General features: G+C 59.1%; 1 protein-coding gene across 1 annotated transcript in view; it reads left to right on the top strand.

Moving 5' to 3' along the window:
• TECPR2 (tectonin beta-propeller repeat containing 2) overlaps positions 1 to 16,200 on the top strand; it is a 71,763-nt gene that overhangs the window by 22,991 nt on the left and 32,572 nt on the right. Inside the window, exons 5-11 of the mRNA XM_054715725.1 lie at positions 2,189 to 2,346; positions 4,753 to 5,065; positions 5,910 to 6,042; positions 7,848 to 8,195; positions 9,374 to 10,365; positions 12,875 to 13,058; positions 14,794 to 14,967. Of these exons, the coding sequence (XP_054571700.1) occupies positions 2,189 to 2,346; positions 4,753 to 5,065; positions 5,910 to 6,042; positions 7,848 to 8,195; positions 9,374 to 10,365; positions 12,875 to 13,058; positions 14,794 to 14,967 (2,302 nt within the window). The remainder of the gene's footprint in view (positions 1 to 2,188; positions 2,347 to 4,752; positions 5,066 to 5,909; positions 6,043 to 7,847; positions 8,196 to 9,373; positions 10,366 to 12,874; positions 13,059 to 14,793; positions 14,968 to 16,200) is intronic.

Genomic DNA, 16,200 nt, shown 5'->3' with positions numbered 1-16,200 from the left:
GCGCGAACCATCGCACAGGTCTTGTCGCCTGAGAGGACGCTGCTCCCGTGCGCGGCGGACACAGCGCAGAAACACGTGTGTCCGGGGGCCAAGATTGAGTGAAGTCGCCCTTCCTCTACATCAGAAAGGATCTTAAGTGCTGAGCGCCTGTGGGGGCCCAGTGACACGGGGAGCTGGGTTTCCTGCTCAGTTGGGCCACCTTGAGGCTCTGGCGGCTCCCCCATGTGGCTGTGTTCCTTCAGTGCAGGGCCACTGAGCAGGGCTGGCTGCCCCAGCGTGGCCTACGACTGCAGGCTGCCCTTGGAGAACCGCGCTGTGCCGGAAGCTGTCCTGTGACACTGCTGAGGGTCCCGTGTGTCCTTTCCCGCCGCCACTTGCCGGCCCGGCCTGCAGGCAGCGCACAGGACACTACTCAGCGGGAAGCAGTGTCCTGAGCAGGCCGATCCTTTCCTCCCCGGCTTTATGGAGGTCCTGATCGTTTTTTAAAAAGACGCTGTGAGATTTGCAAAAATAAAGCCAGGGGAGGATGTAGGTTGTAAAACGCAGTGCGGTAAATGTCATCGCGTTGCCAGGCAAGTCAGAAACTAACAAGCTGCGTGGGCACAGCTGCCAGTGCGGTGGAAATCTGCCTGAATATCCTGGGCGTTGGAGGGGACGGGGCTTCTGTATCTTCATCGGGGTGACGGTTACCCGGCTCGGGTGCTTGGCACAGTGCACGGAGCTGTGTGTCTAAGGGTGAATTGTCCCCTTGACAATGCACGGGGGAGGTGGGGAGCTGGCTCCCCTGCGTGGGGTAACCGGCCTGCTATTCACGGGGGAGGTGGGGTGCTGGGGCCCCTGCGTGGGGTAACCGGCCTGCTAGTCACGGGGAGGTGGGGAGCTGGGCCCCTGCGTGGGGTAAGCGGCCTGCTATTCACGGGGGAGGTGGGGAGCTGGGGCCCCTGCGTGGGGTAACTGGCCTGCTAGTCACGGGGGAGGTGGGGTGCTGGGGCCCCTGCATGGGGTAACCGGCCTGCTATTCACGGGGGAGGTGGGGTGCTGGGCCCCCTGCGTGGGGTAACCGGCCTGCTATTCACTGGGGAGGTGGGGTGCTGGGCCCCCTGCGTGGGGTAACCGGCCTGCTATTCACAGGGGAGGTGGGGTGCTGGGGCCCCTGCGTGGGGTAACCGGCCTGCTATTCACGGGGGAGGTGGGGTGCTGGGGCCCCTGCGTGGGGTAACCGGCCTGCTATTCACGGGGGAGGTGGGGAGCTGGGGCCCCTGTGTGGGGTAACCGGCCTGCTATTCACGGGGGAGATGGGGAGCTGGGGCCCCTGCGTGGGGTAACCGATCTGCTATTCACGGGGGAGGTGGGGTGCTGGGGCCCTCCTTGCGTGGGGTAACCGGCCTGCTATTCACGGGGGAGGTAGGGAGCTGGGCCCCTGCGTGGGGTAACCGATCTGCTATTCACGGGGGAGGTGGGGAGCTGGCTCCCCTGCGTGGGGTAACCGATCTGCTATTCACGGGGGAGGTGGGGAGCTGGGGCCCCTGTGTGGGGTAACCGGCTTGCTAGTCACGGGGAGGTGGGGAGCTGGGCCCCCAGCGTGGGGTAACCGGCCTGCTAGTCACGGGGAGGTGGGGTGCTGGCTCCCCTGTGTGGGGTAACCGGCCTGCTATTCACGGGGGAGGTGGGGAGCTGGCTCCCCTGCGTGGGGTAACCGGCCTGCTATTCACGGGGAGGTGGGGAGCTGGGCCCCCAGCGTGGGGTAACCGGCCTGCTATTCACGGGGGAGGTGGGGAGCTGGGGCCCCTGCGTGGGGTAACCGGCCTGCTATTCACGGGGGAGGTGGGGAGCTGGGGCCCCTGCGTGGGGTAACCGGCCTGCTATTCACGGGGGAGGTGGGGTGCTGGCTCCCCTGTGTGGGGTAAGCGGCCTGCTATTCACGGGGGAGGTGGGGAGCTGGCTCCCCTGCGTGGGGTAACCGGCCTGCTATTCACGGGGGAGGTAGGGAGCTGGGCCCCTGCGTGGGGTAACCAGCCTGCTATTCACGGGGGAGGTGGGGAGCTGGGGCCCCTGCGTGGGGTAACCGGCCTGCTATTCACGGGGGAGGTGGGGAGCTGGCTCCCCTGCGTGGGGTAACCGGCCTGCTAGTCACGGGGGAGGTGGGGTGCTGGCTCCCCTGTGTGGGGTAACCGGCCTGCCTCTCCAGGGCGTCTGCAAGTCCCACCTGGTGCTGGAGGAGCCGTCCTCCATCGTGCAGCTGGACTACAGCCAGAAGGTGCTGCTCGTGTCCACCGTGCAGCGCAGCCTGCTCTTCCACACCGAGGAGCAGTCGGTCCGCCAGGTCGGCGCCCAGCCGAGGAAGGGGTGAGTTTCCGGCGTGCGGCCTGCTGGTCACGGGGCTGGACGTTTTCCCAGGTTCCGGTGTGCCACGTGCCAGCCCACAGTGGCGCTAAGCCTGGGGTGCCGGGGGTTGCCAGCCTGCTCTGGACACCTTGTCCCGGCCTCTGAGGGCGTTTGTCCCTCAGCCACTCTGCCAGGAGTGCCAGGGCTGGGGGACAGGGAGGACAGGGCGCAGCCGGGAAAGAGGTGAAGGGTTCTAGGCTGGGACTGCCCCTCCTTTGACCTGATGCCGGAAGGAAAAAGTGACAAGAAGGATTAGGCCAAGTCCGCCTGCCTGCCTGCCGTGTGGGAAAAGGCAGCAGCAGCCGTGGGTGCCCAGGCCCCTCCTAGGACTCTGTGCAGGGTGGGGGAGGGGGAACTGAGGAGGGGTGGAGGGAGGGACAATGGGAGAGGGTGGGCGGAAGCTGGAGGAGTACCCAGGAGAGGACACGGGCTGGGGAAGGAGGAGGGGGGTGAGTGGGCAGTGGGCTGGCTTGGAAACGGGGTGGAGCCGAGAGGCGCTGGTGAGGGCCGGGGAGGCTGGCAGTGCCCGTGCCATCTGGGGAGGGCGGCTGAGGTCAGCGGGTGCAGCCAGCACTGACCCCTGTGCCCCACACACAGGGGAAGCTCATCCTCTGTTCTGTGTGCAGCCCCTCGCCTTCTCCCCTCGGAGCAGCCCTTCAGCAGCAGCTTGCCTCTTCACGGCAGTGCCCTGCCGGCCCGGCAAAGGCAGGTTGGCACTGGGATCACCAAACAGAAGTGATTGGACAGGAGGGCAGGGAGGGTGGTGGCCGCCCTGCCGGAACTCCGGGGTGAGAGGCGCTGCTGGTTGGAGAGGGGCCTGTGGACACCCTCCGTCAGTCAGACGGTCTGCGTTTGAAAGTGACTCTGACCGTGCTGTCCTCCTTGGACCCTGTCCAGAGGGATGTCGTTACTGAGGTGCCGTAGGGACCTAGCGAGACACGAAGGGCAGAGAAGCGCCACATACTTTCTCTGTGACCCCTGGGGCCCCTCTCCGGGGACGGGCGTGCTGCGGTGCTGTGCCGGTGGGGAGACAGCACACAGGACCCACACTCCGAGGGGCGTGGGGAGAGTGAGGGGCAGCTCCCGGCTGTGAGCGACTGTGGGGACTTGATCCTCCCTTCAGCCTTGGAGATGGGCGTTGTTATCCTTGGTTTACAGACTGGAAAACCGAGGTCTAAAAGGTCACACGCCACGTAGCTAGGAGGTGTCTGTAAAGCCAGCACTCTTGTATGGAGAGAGCACCAGCAGGACTTAGGGTTGATTTGAACCTCTTAGCACATGAGCTCGGGGAAGTCTAAGGCTTGCCAGCGTGGAGCAGTGAGGACGCAGAGACTGCTGGGGCGAGTGTCAGGATGGTCACTGAGGAAGTTTGAAGCGGGCTCCAGACTTCAGTTTCCCTCACTCAGCAACCCCACAGTCCCACTCCGCGACCTCCGCAGACTGGCACCTGCGTCCTGGAGGTCAGGCGCAGAAATGCTCCTGGCACTGTTGTTCAGAACGGAAAGTAGAAACCACCCCAGTCCCATCCACAAGGGTACGTGAGTCGTGTGGGATACTGTGTGGAGTGACAGTGAATGAGCCACAGCTTTATCAACAGGACGAATCTCAGAACCGCTCCTGGGTGATGTTAAAAGCAGGTTTCAGCAGAGCGCAGAGCAGCGTCCTGTTTTACACAATGGGAGACGCAGTGTAACTCGGGAATTACGGGGTTGCGGCTAACCCATCCGTGAAAGCGCGGGGACGGGAAGCAGACAGCCCAGCGGTCACCCTGGGCGTGGAGCGGGCAGGGACTGCTCGGGGCCCGGGAGCGTGAGGGAGGGGCTCCGCGTATATGCTTCATTACCAGGCTCCGTAATTCATTTACCACGTCCATGACGCATATTCTTTTGTTAGTGTTCGATATTTCATGGTTTCAGAAGGGAGATTTGGTCCCTCTGACAGTTTAGAAAAACTCCCAAAGGACTGCCTGGACCCCAGACGTGAGCGCGTTAGTGGGGAGGGGGCTCAGGCCGGGCGGCGGGCAGACTCGAGTTGCCAGCTCCTGCCTCGGTTTTCTCTCGAACGGGGGTCGCAGTATTTGCCTCGCAGGGTCGTGGGGATGAAACGAGAGCGTGCAGCTAAAGCAGTGGGTGCAGCGCCGCAGGGGACACAGGAAGCGGTGACCTGGGAACCAGGAGGTGCGCTCAGGGCTGGGCCCTCCTGGGGGTCGTGAGGAGAGACCTGTCGGCTGGGCGCAGGGATGGCTGGTTGAGAAACAGAAGAGGGTTCTCAGAACTGTCTTGTTTAGGCTTACCAGACGTGCCTGTTACGGTCAGCACCAGCGATCGCTTAAATCAGCCCGTGCCTTGTTTCTTTCTTTCATTCCAGCGCCGGGAAGTTTGGTGCTTGTTTTATACCAGGACTTTGTAAGCAAAGCGATCTGACCTTGTACGCATCCCGGCCAGGGCTCCGGCTGTGGAGGGCTGACGTCCAGGGGACTGTGCAAGCCACGTTCCTCTTAAAAGACGTCTTCGCTGGAGGAGTCAAGCCCTTCGAGTTGTACCCGCGCCTGGACTCCTTCGACCCGGGAAGTGGCAGCTTCCCCGAGAGGCAGCTGGGGCTGGTCTCCTGTTTCTTCCGGGAAGGCTGGGTGCTGAGTTGGAATGAATACAGCGTTTACCTTCTAGACACTGTCAACCAGGTAGGTGGCGCCTGCACCCCATCCCGGTGTCTCCAGGCTTACCGGGGCTGCCTCCAGGGTGCTGGAGGCAACGGAATGGGTTCTCATGCTTTACTTCCCCCCGGGCCAGGCAAGGAAATCGGGTGAAGGTTTGATTATTTGTGTAGATTTGAAAAAATCCTTGGTTTGCTATCATAGTCCTGCCCCCAGCCAAGAAATTGTGGGGGTTTTTGCACTAAAGCACAAAATTAAACTTGTTCTCCGTGGTCTGTCCGGGTCGTGTTTCCCAGACTGCCAGTGGCTGAGGCGCAAACGAAGGGCAGCTTGGCAGGAACTCCCGCGGCCTCCCCCGGGCGGCCTGAGCACAGGGCTCTCTCCAGCTGCCTTCCACCCTGCCCTCTTACCCTGGTCCCTCTGCCCAGATGGAGACACATCACTGCCATTTCTGTTTGAAAGCCATGGTGATAACAGAGTGTTACATAGAGTCAGATATAGAAACTTGTAAGAAGAGGTTCTAGTTTCTCCTGGTCTTACGAGCAGAGCTGTGTGAGGTCACCAAGCAGGTCCCGCCGGGAGGAGGAGCTCCGTGTCATAGGGAGTGGGGAGCAGGTGAGGACAAGGTCCAGAGGGCGGCCAGGAGGTGGGGACTGCTCCCCAGACACGGGAATTTACTGTGAGGAGTACGGCTCCAGGTCAGACCCGCTCAGTATCACCTGACCCCCTACCAGCTCAGGACACCCACCAACTTCCGTGAAGTTTCGTAGCAAAACGCAGTGCACCTCCTTGCGTCCCTGTGCGTGGCGGTGCGCTCGGGCCTAGAAGAGCAGTCTTGCCTGGGGGTGACTTTGTTTTTGTTTCTGGACAGGCCACGATTGCTGGTTTGGAAGGATCGGGAGATATCGTGTCTGTTTCCTGCACGGAAAATGAAATATTTCTCTTAAAGGGAGATAGGAACATTATAAGAATTTCGAGCAGGCCGGAGGGACTAGCATCCATAGGTTTGTATTGGAAATGCAGGTACTGTGTGTGTGCAGTGGCAGTTTTTATTTATAACACTGACCATTTTGCTAGATGATTGTGGCTTTATCTAAACTAGGAAGGCATCTGGCAGGTTTCTTATGGTTCTTAAAATACTGTTTACACCGCTGTTCTTGAAGGTCACCTATTTTACGGCCTGCATCAGACAGGTCTCCCCTTGCTAGAGCTGCTCCCGTGGGTCTGGAAGGTGGGAGGTCAGGTGAGGGGGAGCGAGAACTCGGTGCCCCCTCGAGCGACCTCTGACACTGTGGGCAGCGTGTGGGACTAATGCTGCAAAAGACCTAGATTTGCATAAGATTTTACAGCATTTAACCCGTCGTCTGGGACATACTTCACCTAACACAGCTCTTCCTGCAGAACTGGGTGTTATCCTCTGTGCCTTTGACTTTGGTTTGGTAATTCACACGAGCCCAGATTCTCACGAGCAAAGGACCTTACTGTGGGTTCTCGGGCACACGTCGCAGTACTAACGCTCGGGTGCTTAGTGAACTGGCTCCTGGTGGGAACCACAGCGGCTAAGTGCTCAACAGTCCCGATCTTACAAAACCCTCAGAACAGCCACGTGGAGGTGCGGAGTCTCAGCAAGGGCCTGAGGGGCCCGAAGACACCCCCTCTGCGCTGCGTGAGCCGCACACGGGGACGTCCGGTCCCAGAGCCCCTGCGTTTGTGGGGCCTCTGAGGTCACAGCGCAGTGTCACGGGGGTTCTGTTGGTCTCTTACAACAAGCCCGTGGGAAGTGCAGACCCCTGTCCCTCCGCCCACCGCCTTCCTCGTCCTGCCCCCCCACCGCGGGGTTGGAGTGACCGTGTCCCTCCCTCGCTCTGTATCCGCACTGTCCGGCAGGTGGCCCTGTCCACACTTGGCTGCTGAGGGCTTGAACGGCAAGGGCAACTGAGGAGCTGCATTTGCAGTGTTTCACTTTAATTCGTCTGAAGGTAAACAGCTCCGTGGCGAGTGCTTCCGGGCCGGACAGCGCAGCGCCAGACTGAGAGCTGCCTTTCATTCGCTGTGTGACCCGCACAGGCCACCACCCTGCCCTGGGCTTCACGCAGCAGAGCCTGTGAGCTCCAGGAGCCACTGTCTGCCCCGACAGCCCCGGAACAGGAGTGCCGCCGGCCGGTGAAGGCCGTCTGAGCACCTGGAATGGTGTCTGGCACGCAGTGGACCCCAGCGGCCCCAGTCCTGTGCTGAGGGACTGTGACTGAGCCGCTCAGGCCCTGGTGACCGGCTGGTGTCGAGTGAGAGAAGGGCGGGCCCATGGAGGGGGACTTCCTGTTCTCTGTCCTGGGGCAGAGCCCGGGGCGCTTTGCCCGCCGCTCCTCTCCCTGCCTCTGCCTGGAGCGGCGCTGCCGGGTTAATGAACGTGGTCTTGAATTGGCTCTCGTGGCCACCTCCCCTCCTCCCTGGATGTTGAGAAGCGTAATGACAGGCATGCCTCTATTTTCAAAGCCCTTTGGGGGCCAGGAAAGTACATTCAGGGCACGGGATGAGCCCGAGACAGCACAGGCCCTCTCAGACTGCCTCTCCCTGTCCGTTATCGGTGAGTCAGTGAGAGGCTCCGGACTGAGTGGTGTCCCTTCCTGTGGAGTTACTGACGAGGCAGCTGGGAGACGGTTTTGATATGTGAGCTGCCATTGGAATATTTTGTGCGATTCTTTGAGTTTTGTGAGTGCTCTGCATTCAGAGGCTGGTGTGTAGGGTAAGTTAACATTAGACACGTCGACTCTCGGATAAGCAGTAGTCAAATGGAACTCTTCTCTCTCAGCCCGAGACAGTCTGGAGACGCCAGGATGCCCAGAGCAAGTCGCCGCGCAGCACACAGAGAGGCCGCCGGGGGCCACCGTCCCTGAGCCGAGGCCGCCAGGGGCCACGGTCCCTGAGCCGAGGCTCAGAGGCGCTTCCGTGGCCAGCTCCGTGGCCAGCGAGCCGAGGAGCAGGAGCAGCTCGCTCAACTCCACCGACAGCGGCTCCGGGCCCCAGGCAGCCCTGGAGCTGGGCAGGGGCGGCCAGCCCGCCTCGCAGAGGTTCAGTGTCATCAGCTCGGAAGACTTCGACCGGGAGCTCGTTGTGAAGCCTCTCAAAGTGAAGAAGAAGAAGAGGAAGAAGAAGGCAGGTACGTCTGCGTGGGGCACACGCTGGCGCCTCGCTCCCGGGGGCCTTGCGAGTGCTGCGTGCTGAGGGGGCACTCGCCCTTCACGGACCAGCAGGGAGGGTCCGCACTGACAGTGTTCCCTCCCCAAGGGAGGCGTTCTGCGAATGCTCTGCCCTTGACCCGGGAAGCGTCACCGTGAGGGTTAAATAGGAGCGCCCTGCCTCCCGGCGGGGTTCTGTGCTCCTCAGGAGTTAAATGAAGTCTGGTTTGCTCAGGTCTGCCGTTTGCTAGACAGAGACATTGGGAACCTCGCGGGAAGGTCAGGAGACAAACGTGGCGCCGTGTCTAGATGGATCACTTATGTGCCGTCGCGGGGCGGGGAGAGGTGGGGAGGGTGCTCCCAGATGCGGGATTTAACATGGCACACTTCAGCCTCATACGCCTCTTAGCCGAAACCGGTTTGGGTCAATGGATAGAGCGTCGGTCTGCGGACTGAAGGGTCCCAGGTTCGATTCCGGTCAAGGGCATGTACATTGGCTGCGGGCACATCCCTGGTGTGGGGTGTGCAGGAGGCAGCTGGTCGATGATTCTCTCTCATCGATGTTTCTAGCTCTCTATTCCTCTCCCTTCCTCTCTGTAAAAAATCAATAAAATATATTATAAAAAAAAAAAAAAAAAACATACGCCTCTTAGCTAAAGACCCTGCAGTATTGAAGGAAATCTTACCAGATTCCTAAGCGCTTTAATAACTTCTGGAAGTTGGTGTGTGGTTCGTTTGTTCTTTCATCTTTCTGAGTTACATGTCTTGAGGGAAGCCTCAGAGCCCATTGCATGTAGGATGTTTGCATCCATTTAAAATATCCCTGTGTTGGCGTAATTTGTACTTGAGAGGTTTGTTCTTTGCCAGTTTAAAATGTATTTTTCATTTATTTAAAACATTTTTTTCTTTACCTAAGATGTATTTTTTCTTAAGCCAAAGCTCTTTCAGAGGAAGAGAGAGGAGTGTGTCCCACTCATGTATGCATTCATTGATGGCTTCTTATGTGCGCCCTGACCAGGGTCAAACCCACAGCCTGGGCGTACTGGGGACGATGCTCTAACCAACTGAGCTACCTGGCCAGGGTCTTAAAATGTTGGTTTTTGATTCATGTCTTTATGGAGAACCATACCTCACTTTAAACATTCTTATTTTAAATTAGAAGGCGGAAGCAGGAACGCCTGGCACAGTTCCCTTGAATCGACTCCCTGCTGTGAATTTCCTGGTGACAGTCCGCAGTCCTTGAACACAGACCTGCTGTCCACCACCTCAAGTTTGGGCAGCATGGTGGATCGGCTGAGCACAGAGTCTCCCGACTGGGACAGCAGCCTCAGCGGTGAGGTGAATGGTGTCCTGCGGGAAAACCATGACCCTGAGGCATTCAGTGTCCTGGATGCGCCTGAGCCCGCCCCTGACTTACTCAGCGAAGATGACAGGATGGAGGTCCCGCGATGGAGCCCGTCAGGCGAGATGGAGCTGCACGGCGGGGGGTTGTGCTTACCCCTGCCCCCGAGGGGAGACGTGGAAGGTGGCGAGGTCACAGAGCTCGAGGGAGAGCCTCGTCCTGCAGACGATGGGTCCAGTAGCAGACAGTCACCTTGCCAAGACCAGGACAGCCCTGCTGAGGCTCAGGGGGTGGGGGGCTGGGAGCCCGAGGACCCCCAGTGCACGTTGTCTGAAGCCTCTCTCCTGGACTTGCCCCCCGTGCCTTCCAGCCCTAGCGGGGTCCCCAGTGCCGAGGGCAGGCTGCTGGAGGCCAGAGCGAACCAAGGCGGCGCCAAGGAGAGCGGCGGAGAGCAGGGCCTGCTGACGCACATGGCGGCTCCTGGCCACCTCGGTTCCGATCCCTGGCACGCTGTCACTGATGATGACGCGGGCCAGAGAGCAGTGGTCGCTTCCGAATGTGACCTGGGGAGTGTGGGCGGACGGCTGACCCCTCCTGTCTGTGCCTTGGCGGCCGGCGCCCAGGACTCTCGCCCCGAGCATTCCTCACGGGATCAGGTGCTGACGTCCAGCGACGAGGAGGACATCTATGCCCAAGGGCTGCCCTCTTCGTCCTCGGAGACGAGTGTGGCGGAGCTCGGAGGCAGCCGCTCCCTGCAGGACCTGAGCCAGGCGGCCGACGAAAATGCTGGGCTGCTGAAGTCCGATCAGGTATGTGGGCTTCTGTCTTTGGGGACGTCGGCGGCGACCTGTGTTCCTTTCTATGGAAAGAGATTCTGTTTCTACTGCCAAACCTGCGGGACCAGTGTTTGAGGTCTGGGCGGGGGCATTTCCGGTGCACGGCCCGCGGTGGCCTGGACCGTGCTGCCCCGTGTCCCTGCTCAGGAACCCGCGTCTCCCAGGAGCAGCGTCCTGCAGCACAGGCACTGGTTTTGGGCGCCTCGGGGCGGCCTGGCTCGGCCTGGCCATTCAGACACCGGTGGGCAGAGGACCAGCTCTGGCGGTGGGGAGGGCTCTGAGCAGGTGGGAGGCAGGGGCTGTCCTCGCCGCCCCCTCGGGCGCGCCCACGCCACCAGCGGCAGGACCCCGGCCCTTTCCCTCGCCGGCTCCTCTGCCGGCAGTACTGGCGCCAAGGCTCCCGCGGGCTGGGTCCAGTGCCTGCGGGCTCCCGGCCCACGCAGCCAGGAGACGGTTATGAACCGTCCTTGGTCACTTATATAAAAAGTGCTTTTTAATTAGTGTTTACGTCCCATAGCAGGAAGTTACTATTAGAGGTGTTTGGTTTCGGAATGATCCGTGTGCTGTAACTTTTCCTCCTGAGTGGGTGTGAGTGCGAGCTGCAGCCACCTGTGCTTTCCCCGCACATCCCGCCAGGCTCTCGGCGCTGGTGCCGGTGCCATCTGGGCAGGCACCAGGCCAGGCACTCACAAGCTAACGCGTTACTTCTCCAGAAACAAAACCAGCCAGGGGGTAGGCACGGCTGTCCCACTTTACAGAGAAGGAAGCTGAGCCTGGGACACACAGCAAGTGAAGGGCCAGGCTGGCCCCAGACCCTGCACCACCCCCCCCCCTACCCCCGCCACACACACACACACACACACACACACACCACACACACACACACAACCTCTGCTGTGCTGTCCCGAAAGTGGAACGCACAGCTTACTTGTCCTGGGACGAAGTGCCAAGGGCTTGGCCTGTGTCTGTCTGTGCTGAGGGCCTCGGCCGCCGGGCTGTTTGGAGCCGGGGACGCCACAGTGCACGTGACAGCAAGTGGCGGCGCCAGGTGGACGAGGTGAGGGGCAGGCTCGGGGGACTCTAGGCCAGAGCTTAGCGAAGTCCTTCCCCAGAGGAAAGGGCGCTGGCACTCTGAGGACCTTTCTCCTGCCTTCGTGCCCCTGAGGAAAACCTTAGTCCTCAAAATTCACCCCGCAGAGCATCCTGGCCAGATTCCTATGAGCCACACCCTGTGCCTTGTGCGTGAGGATTGGGACAGTGATTGAAAATGTGGTTAAGCCCTGACCGGTTTGGCTCAGTGGGTAGAGCGTTGGCCTGCGGACTAAAGGGTCCCAGGTTCGGTTCCAGGTCAAGGGCATGTACCTTGGTTGCGGGCACATCCCCAGTAGGAGGTGTGCAGGAGGCAGCTGATCGATGTTTCTCTCTCATCAATGTTTCTAACTCTCTATTCCTCTCTCTGCCTCTCTGTAAAAAAATCAATAAAATATATTTTTTTAAAAAAATAAAGAAAGAAAATGTGGTTAAAACACACACAACAGCCGAGGTGGGTGGAGAGATTAAAGAACCTGCTATATGCAAAACCCATGGACACGGACAGTGCTGTGGTGAAGGCCTGGGGTGGGGACGGGGGTGGGCTAGAAGGGGTCAATGGGGAAAAATGGGGGATATCTGTAATACTTTCAACAATAAATATTTTAAAAATTGATTAAAACACACAGCAAAGATAGTGGCAGAGCTGCTTCTGCTAATGTCGGTGGTGAGGTGATGCACAGACACGTGTCTGTAAGGTGAGCTGTTCCTATGGGACAGAGCCAGGTCTTTCCATGTAAGCATGACGTTAGGAAGGACGCATAGCACAGCAGTGCTGTCAGGGATGACACAGTACAGCAGACTCAGCGTGTCCTCTGCAAGAACTCACCGGCTCTCCTTAAACTCACCGGCTCCCCTTAAACTCACCGGCTCCCCTTAAACTCACCGGCTCTCCTTAAACTCACCGGCTCCCCTTAAACTCACCGGCTCTCCTTAAACTCACCGGCTCCCCTTAAACTCACCGGTTCTCCTTAAACTCACCAGCTCCCCTTAAACTCACCGGCTCTCCTTAAACTCACCGGTTCTCCTTAAACTCACCGGCTCTCCTTAAACTCACCGGCTCCCCTTAAACTCACCGGCTCCCCTTAAACTCACCGGCTCTCCTTAAACTCACCGGCTCCCCTTAAACTCACCGGCTCTCCTTAAACTCACCGGTTCTCCTTAAACTCACCGGCTCTCCTTAAACTCACCGGCTCCCCTTAAACTCACCGGCTCCCCTTAAACTCACCGGCTCTCCTTAAACTCACCGGTTCTCCTTAAACTCACCGGCTCTCCTTAAACTCACCGGCTCCCCTTAAACTCACCGGCTCTCCTTAAACTCACCGGCTCCCCTTAAACTCACCGGCTCCCCTTAAACTCACCGGCTCCCCTTAAACTCACCGGCTCTCCTCAGTTTGCAGAAAGCTGGATGGGCTACTCTGGCCCCGGCCACGGCATACTCAGCCTGGGGGTCTCGGAGAAGCACGTCTGGTGCCTGGACTACAGAGGCGGCCTGTTCTGCAGTGCGTTGCGGGGTGCCGGGCTGCGCTGGCAGAAGTTTGAAGATGCCGTCCAGCAGGTGGCAGTCTCGCCCTCAGGTTCGCCCTTTTCTGCTTGCCGTCCCAGGGTCACCGCCCGCGCTGGAGGTCCCTGCAGCCCATTCCACAGACAGCTTCTCCCCGCCCTCCCCCGCCCCTCCCCACAAGAGGAGGGCTTTTCTCCAAACAGATTGCTTCGTTTGATATCAGTTCGATAGTGTAAATGGATGTTCAGTCTGAGTTTTTATTTTTTTATTAATTGCAGTGGTAACACATGAACATTTCTTGTAGGCTATACAAATAGCTTGAATTTTGAGGATATGGAGGAGGTGTTAACATGCTCCTTACAGAAATAAAATGCATTTCTCTTTCTTAGTGCTGCTTTAAAGCAACTGAACTAAGGAAGATGAGTCGATGCACATGTTGGATACGTTCAGACTATTTGGTTTCCTTTTTAGAAGTCATTTTTAAGTGAGCTGTATACATACATTCTCTGGGTGAATAATCTGCTCCCTGACTGTAGAAAGAAAGAGCATCCACTGTCCGATGCCACGGTCCGGCCACTTTTACCTGACGGAGCGGCGGTCCCTGAAGGAGGAGCCGCTGGGCTGCAATGCCTGCTCGTCTCTTTGGTCGTGTGTTTCCCACCTCACCTGTTTGCGGGGCAGGCGGGCAGGACAGAAGTGTTTCTGTGTATCTGCCGGTGGTGCCTGGTTTGTCGCTAGGAAGCTGGTAGGAAGTCCTGCTAAAGTGCGTCTCTGACCTTGGACTGTCCTCTGTGACTTTGCAATGGATTTCCCTGACTCCCCTGGGCTTTGTCACTGTTTAACATGCTAGCTTGTCAGGGTGGCTTTGTGTGATCTCTGCTTGCTTGAAGCATCTTTTTCCTTTGGAGACCGACTGAGAGACCTCCTCCGTCAGTGGGCATTGTGATGTGTTTCCATTCTCTTTCTGTCTACCTTTGGGGTCACCGCCTCAGCCATTCAGAAGCTTTGGTTCTTCCCTGATGACAGTACTTGCCTTGCGTTTCCAACCCTCCTGTCCCGCGTTGCTCTCGTGAGAACTCTGCCCAGAAGGTGGGTGTTCTTGGCTGTGATGGCTCGGGGCCACGTGTGGAGTCAGCGCCTGAGCCCTGAGCCGTGGCATTTGGGGCGAGCTTTGCCGGGGCACCTGTCCTGCTTCCTCTCCTCAGGCCCACCCTCTGGCCCAGCTGCTGTGCTTTCCGTCACTCCTGGGCCGGTGGCTTCTCCCACTTCGGTGCCCGGCCTGTGCCACACCCCCTATCTGCAGAGTGCCCTCCCGTCTTCCCTTCCTCCGTCCCGCCCCTTCGTCGCTGTTCTTCAGAATCCCTTTGAGTGAGGAAAGCACAGCCCAGGCCAGGTGCTTCCTTCTCTGCATCTTGCCCGGGAGCTGGTCCAGAAGCGATGCCCTCTGACGCCCTGCAGGACGCCCGCCTGCCTCAGGGCGCACGGTGACCCACGTGTTCACCTGGTCTCCCCTCGGCCACTAAGGATGAAGGCGCCGCCCCGTTAGTGTGATGAGTGCCTGTGAGGTGCCAGCCCCGTGCTGTGTTGGTGATGTGGTCTCGCCGTTTCACAGATGAGGTCAGATTGGTGACACTACGTGACAGGACACCCGAAGCTGGCAGGTGGTGGCCACAGATTCAAACCTGGGCACTGGGGGCTCTTCCCCAGTGAGGGCTGAAGCCAGGGCGGCGTTTAGAACCCCCCGCCCCCCCCCCCCCAGGGCCAGGCGCAGTGTTTCCACCTGATTCTGACGGCAGCTTCCTCCGCAGGAGCCCTCCTCTGGAAGATTGAGCAGAAGTCTAACCGGGCTTTTGCTTGTGGCAAAGTGACCATCAAGGGCAAGCGGCACTGGTACGAGGCACTGCCGCAGGCCGTGTTTGTGGCACTGAGCGAGGACGCCGCCTGGGTCATCAGGACCAACGGAGACCTGTACCTGCAGACAGGTAACGGCCCGGGGTGGCGGCTGCTTTCTGCGCCCTGCCTAGTGGGAACCATCAGAGCACTAAGAGGCTGAAAAGCCGTTGAAATTAACACTTCTAGAAGAGGGTGCTTCCATGAGCATGTGTTAGCTGTTTCCTGCTACTGATTCCAACCCAACCAGGACACATTGAGGGCAAGAACCAACGAACGATTGTTTAGTGAGGAACAGAAACATCCTTAGTCTCCTTCCTGGTGACCGTGCATGTCACTTACCCCGCAGGGTCGGGGCTGAGAGAAGTGCCACTGGCCCCTTCCCGTGGCTGTGCCTGGGTTTCTCAGGCCACAGCCCGCTTCTCTGCACACGCGTACATGGAGGTCAGGGAAGAACGAGAACTCTGTGCTGGAGGCGACACCGGGGACTTGGTGACTAAAAGGAGACATGAGAGTCCACGTCCGTGTGCTGTCAGCAGAGCGGCGGGGGGGGGTGGGGTTCCCAGAGCAGTGATTCACAGGACGGGCGGATTGGGCGGGAACTCTTCTTGTTCTTGTTGTTGATTCTCACCCAAGGCTATTTTTCCATTGATTTTTAGAGAGAGTGGGAGGGAGGGAAAGAGAGAGAGACATCCATGTGAGAGAGACACATCGATTAGTTGCTTTCTGCATGGGCCCCGACCCTGGGCCCAGGAATCTGCAACCCAGGTATGTGCCCTTGACTGGAAATTGAACCCAGGACCCTTCAGTCTGCAGGCGGATGCTCTAACCACTGAGCAACCAGCCAGAGCCAGGAGCTCTCTTCTGGTTGTCAAGAGACCATATTGGATTTCCGTAAAGATCGATCTTCTGACCAGCAGTGTTGCTGATGCCAAACGTTGTGATCTCTCTTACGAACTATCAGGGCTGATTCCTGGAGATTCAGAGCCCAGCTGTGGGAGGGCCGGCGCACCCCAGAAGCCTGCTGGAGCCCGGGGGGCAGCTCGGCAGCTCCTGGGTCATGGGCCAACCCTGGTCTCGGCCTACTTCTGTGTCTCCCTTCCAGAGGAAGTAGCTCTGGGGCATTTGAGTTTCGTTCTTGGTGCTCCTGCCGGGGGAGGAGCGGGTGGCCTCATAACGGCGGTGCCTTAGGAGTCTCCAGGGCAGGGCTTCACACGAGCCCTGTCCACCATGACCGTCTGGGTTAGTCTCAGGTTGGCCGAGGATTGGTCGTTAGGTCGCCGCAGGAGGAACACACGAGGCCAGAGTGGTGAGGGATTAGAACT

This window comes from Eptesicus fuscus, chromosome 5 (assembly GCF_027574615.1).
Source record: "Eptesicus fuscus isolate TK198812 chromosome 5, DD_ASM_mEF_20220401, whole genome shotgun sequence".
Taxonomy (NCBI): Eukaryota; Metazoa; Chordata; class Mammalia; order Chiroptera; family Vespertilionidae; genus Eptesicus; species Eptesicus fuscus.
This window is presented reverse-complemented; position numbering and strand designations above follow the sequence as displayed.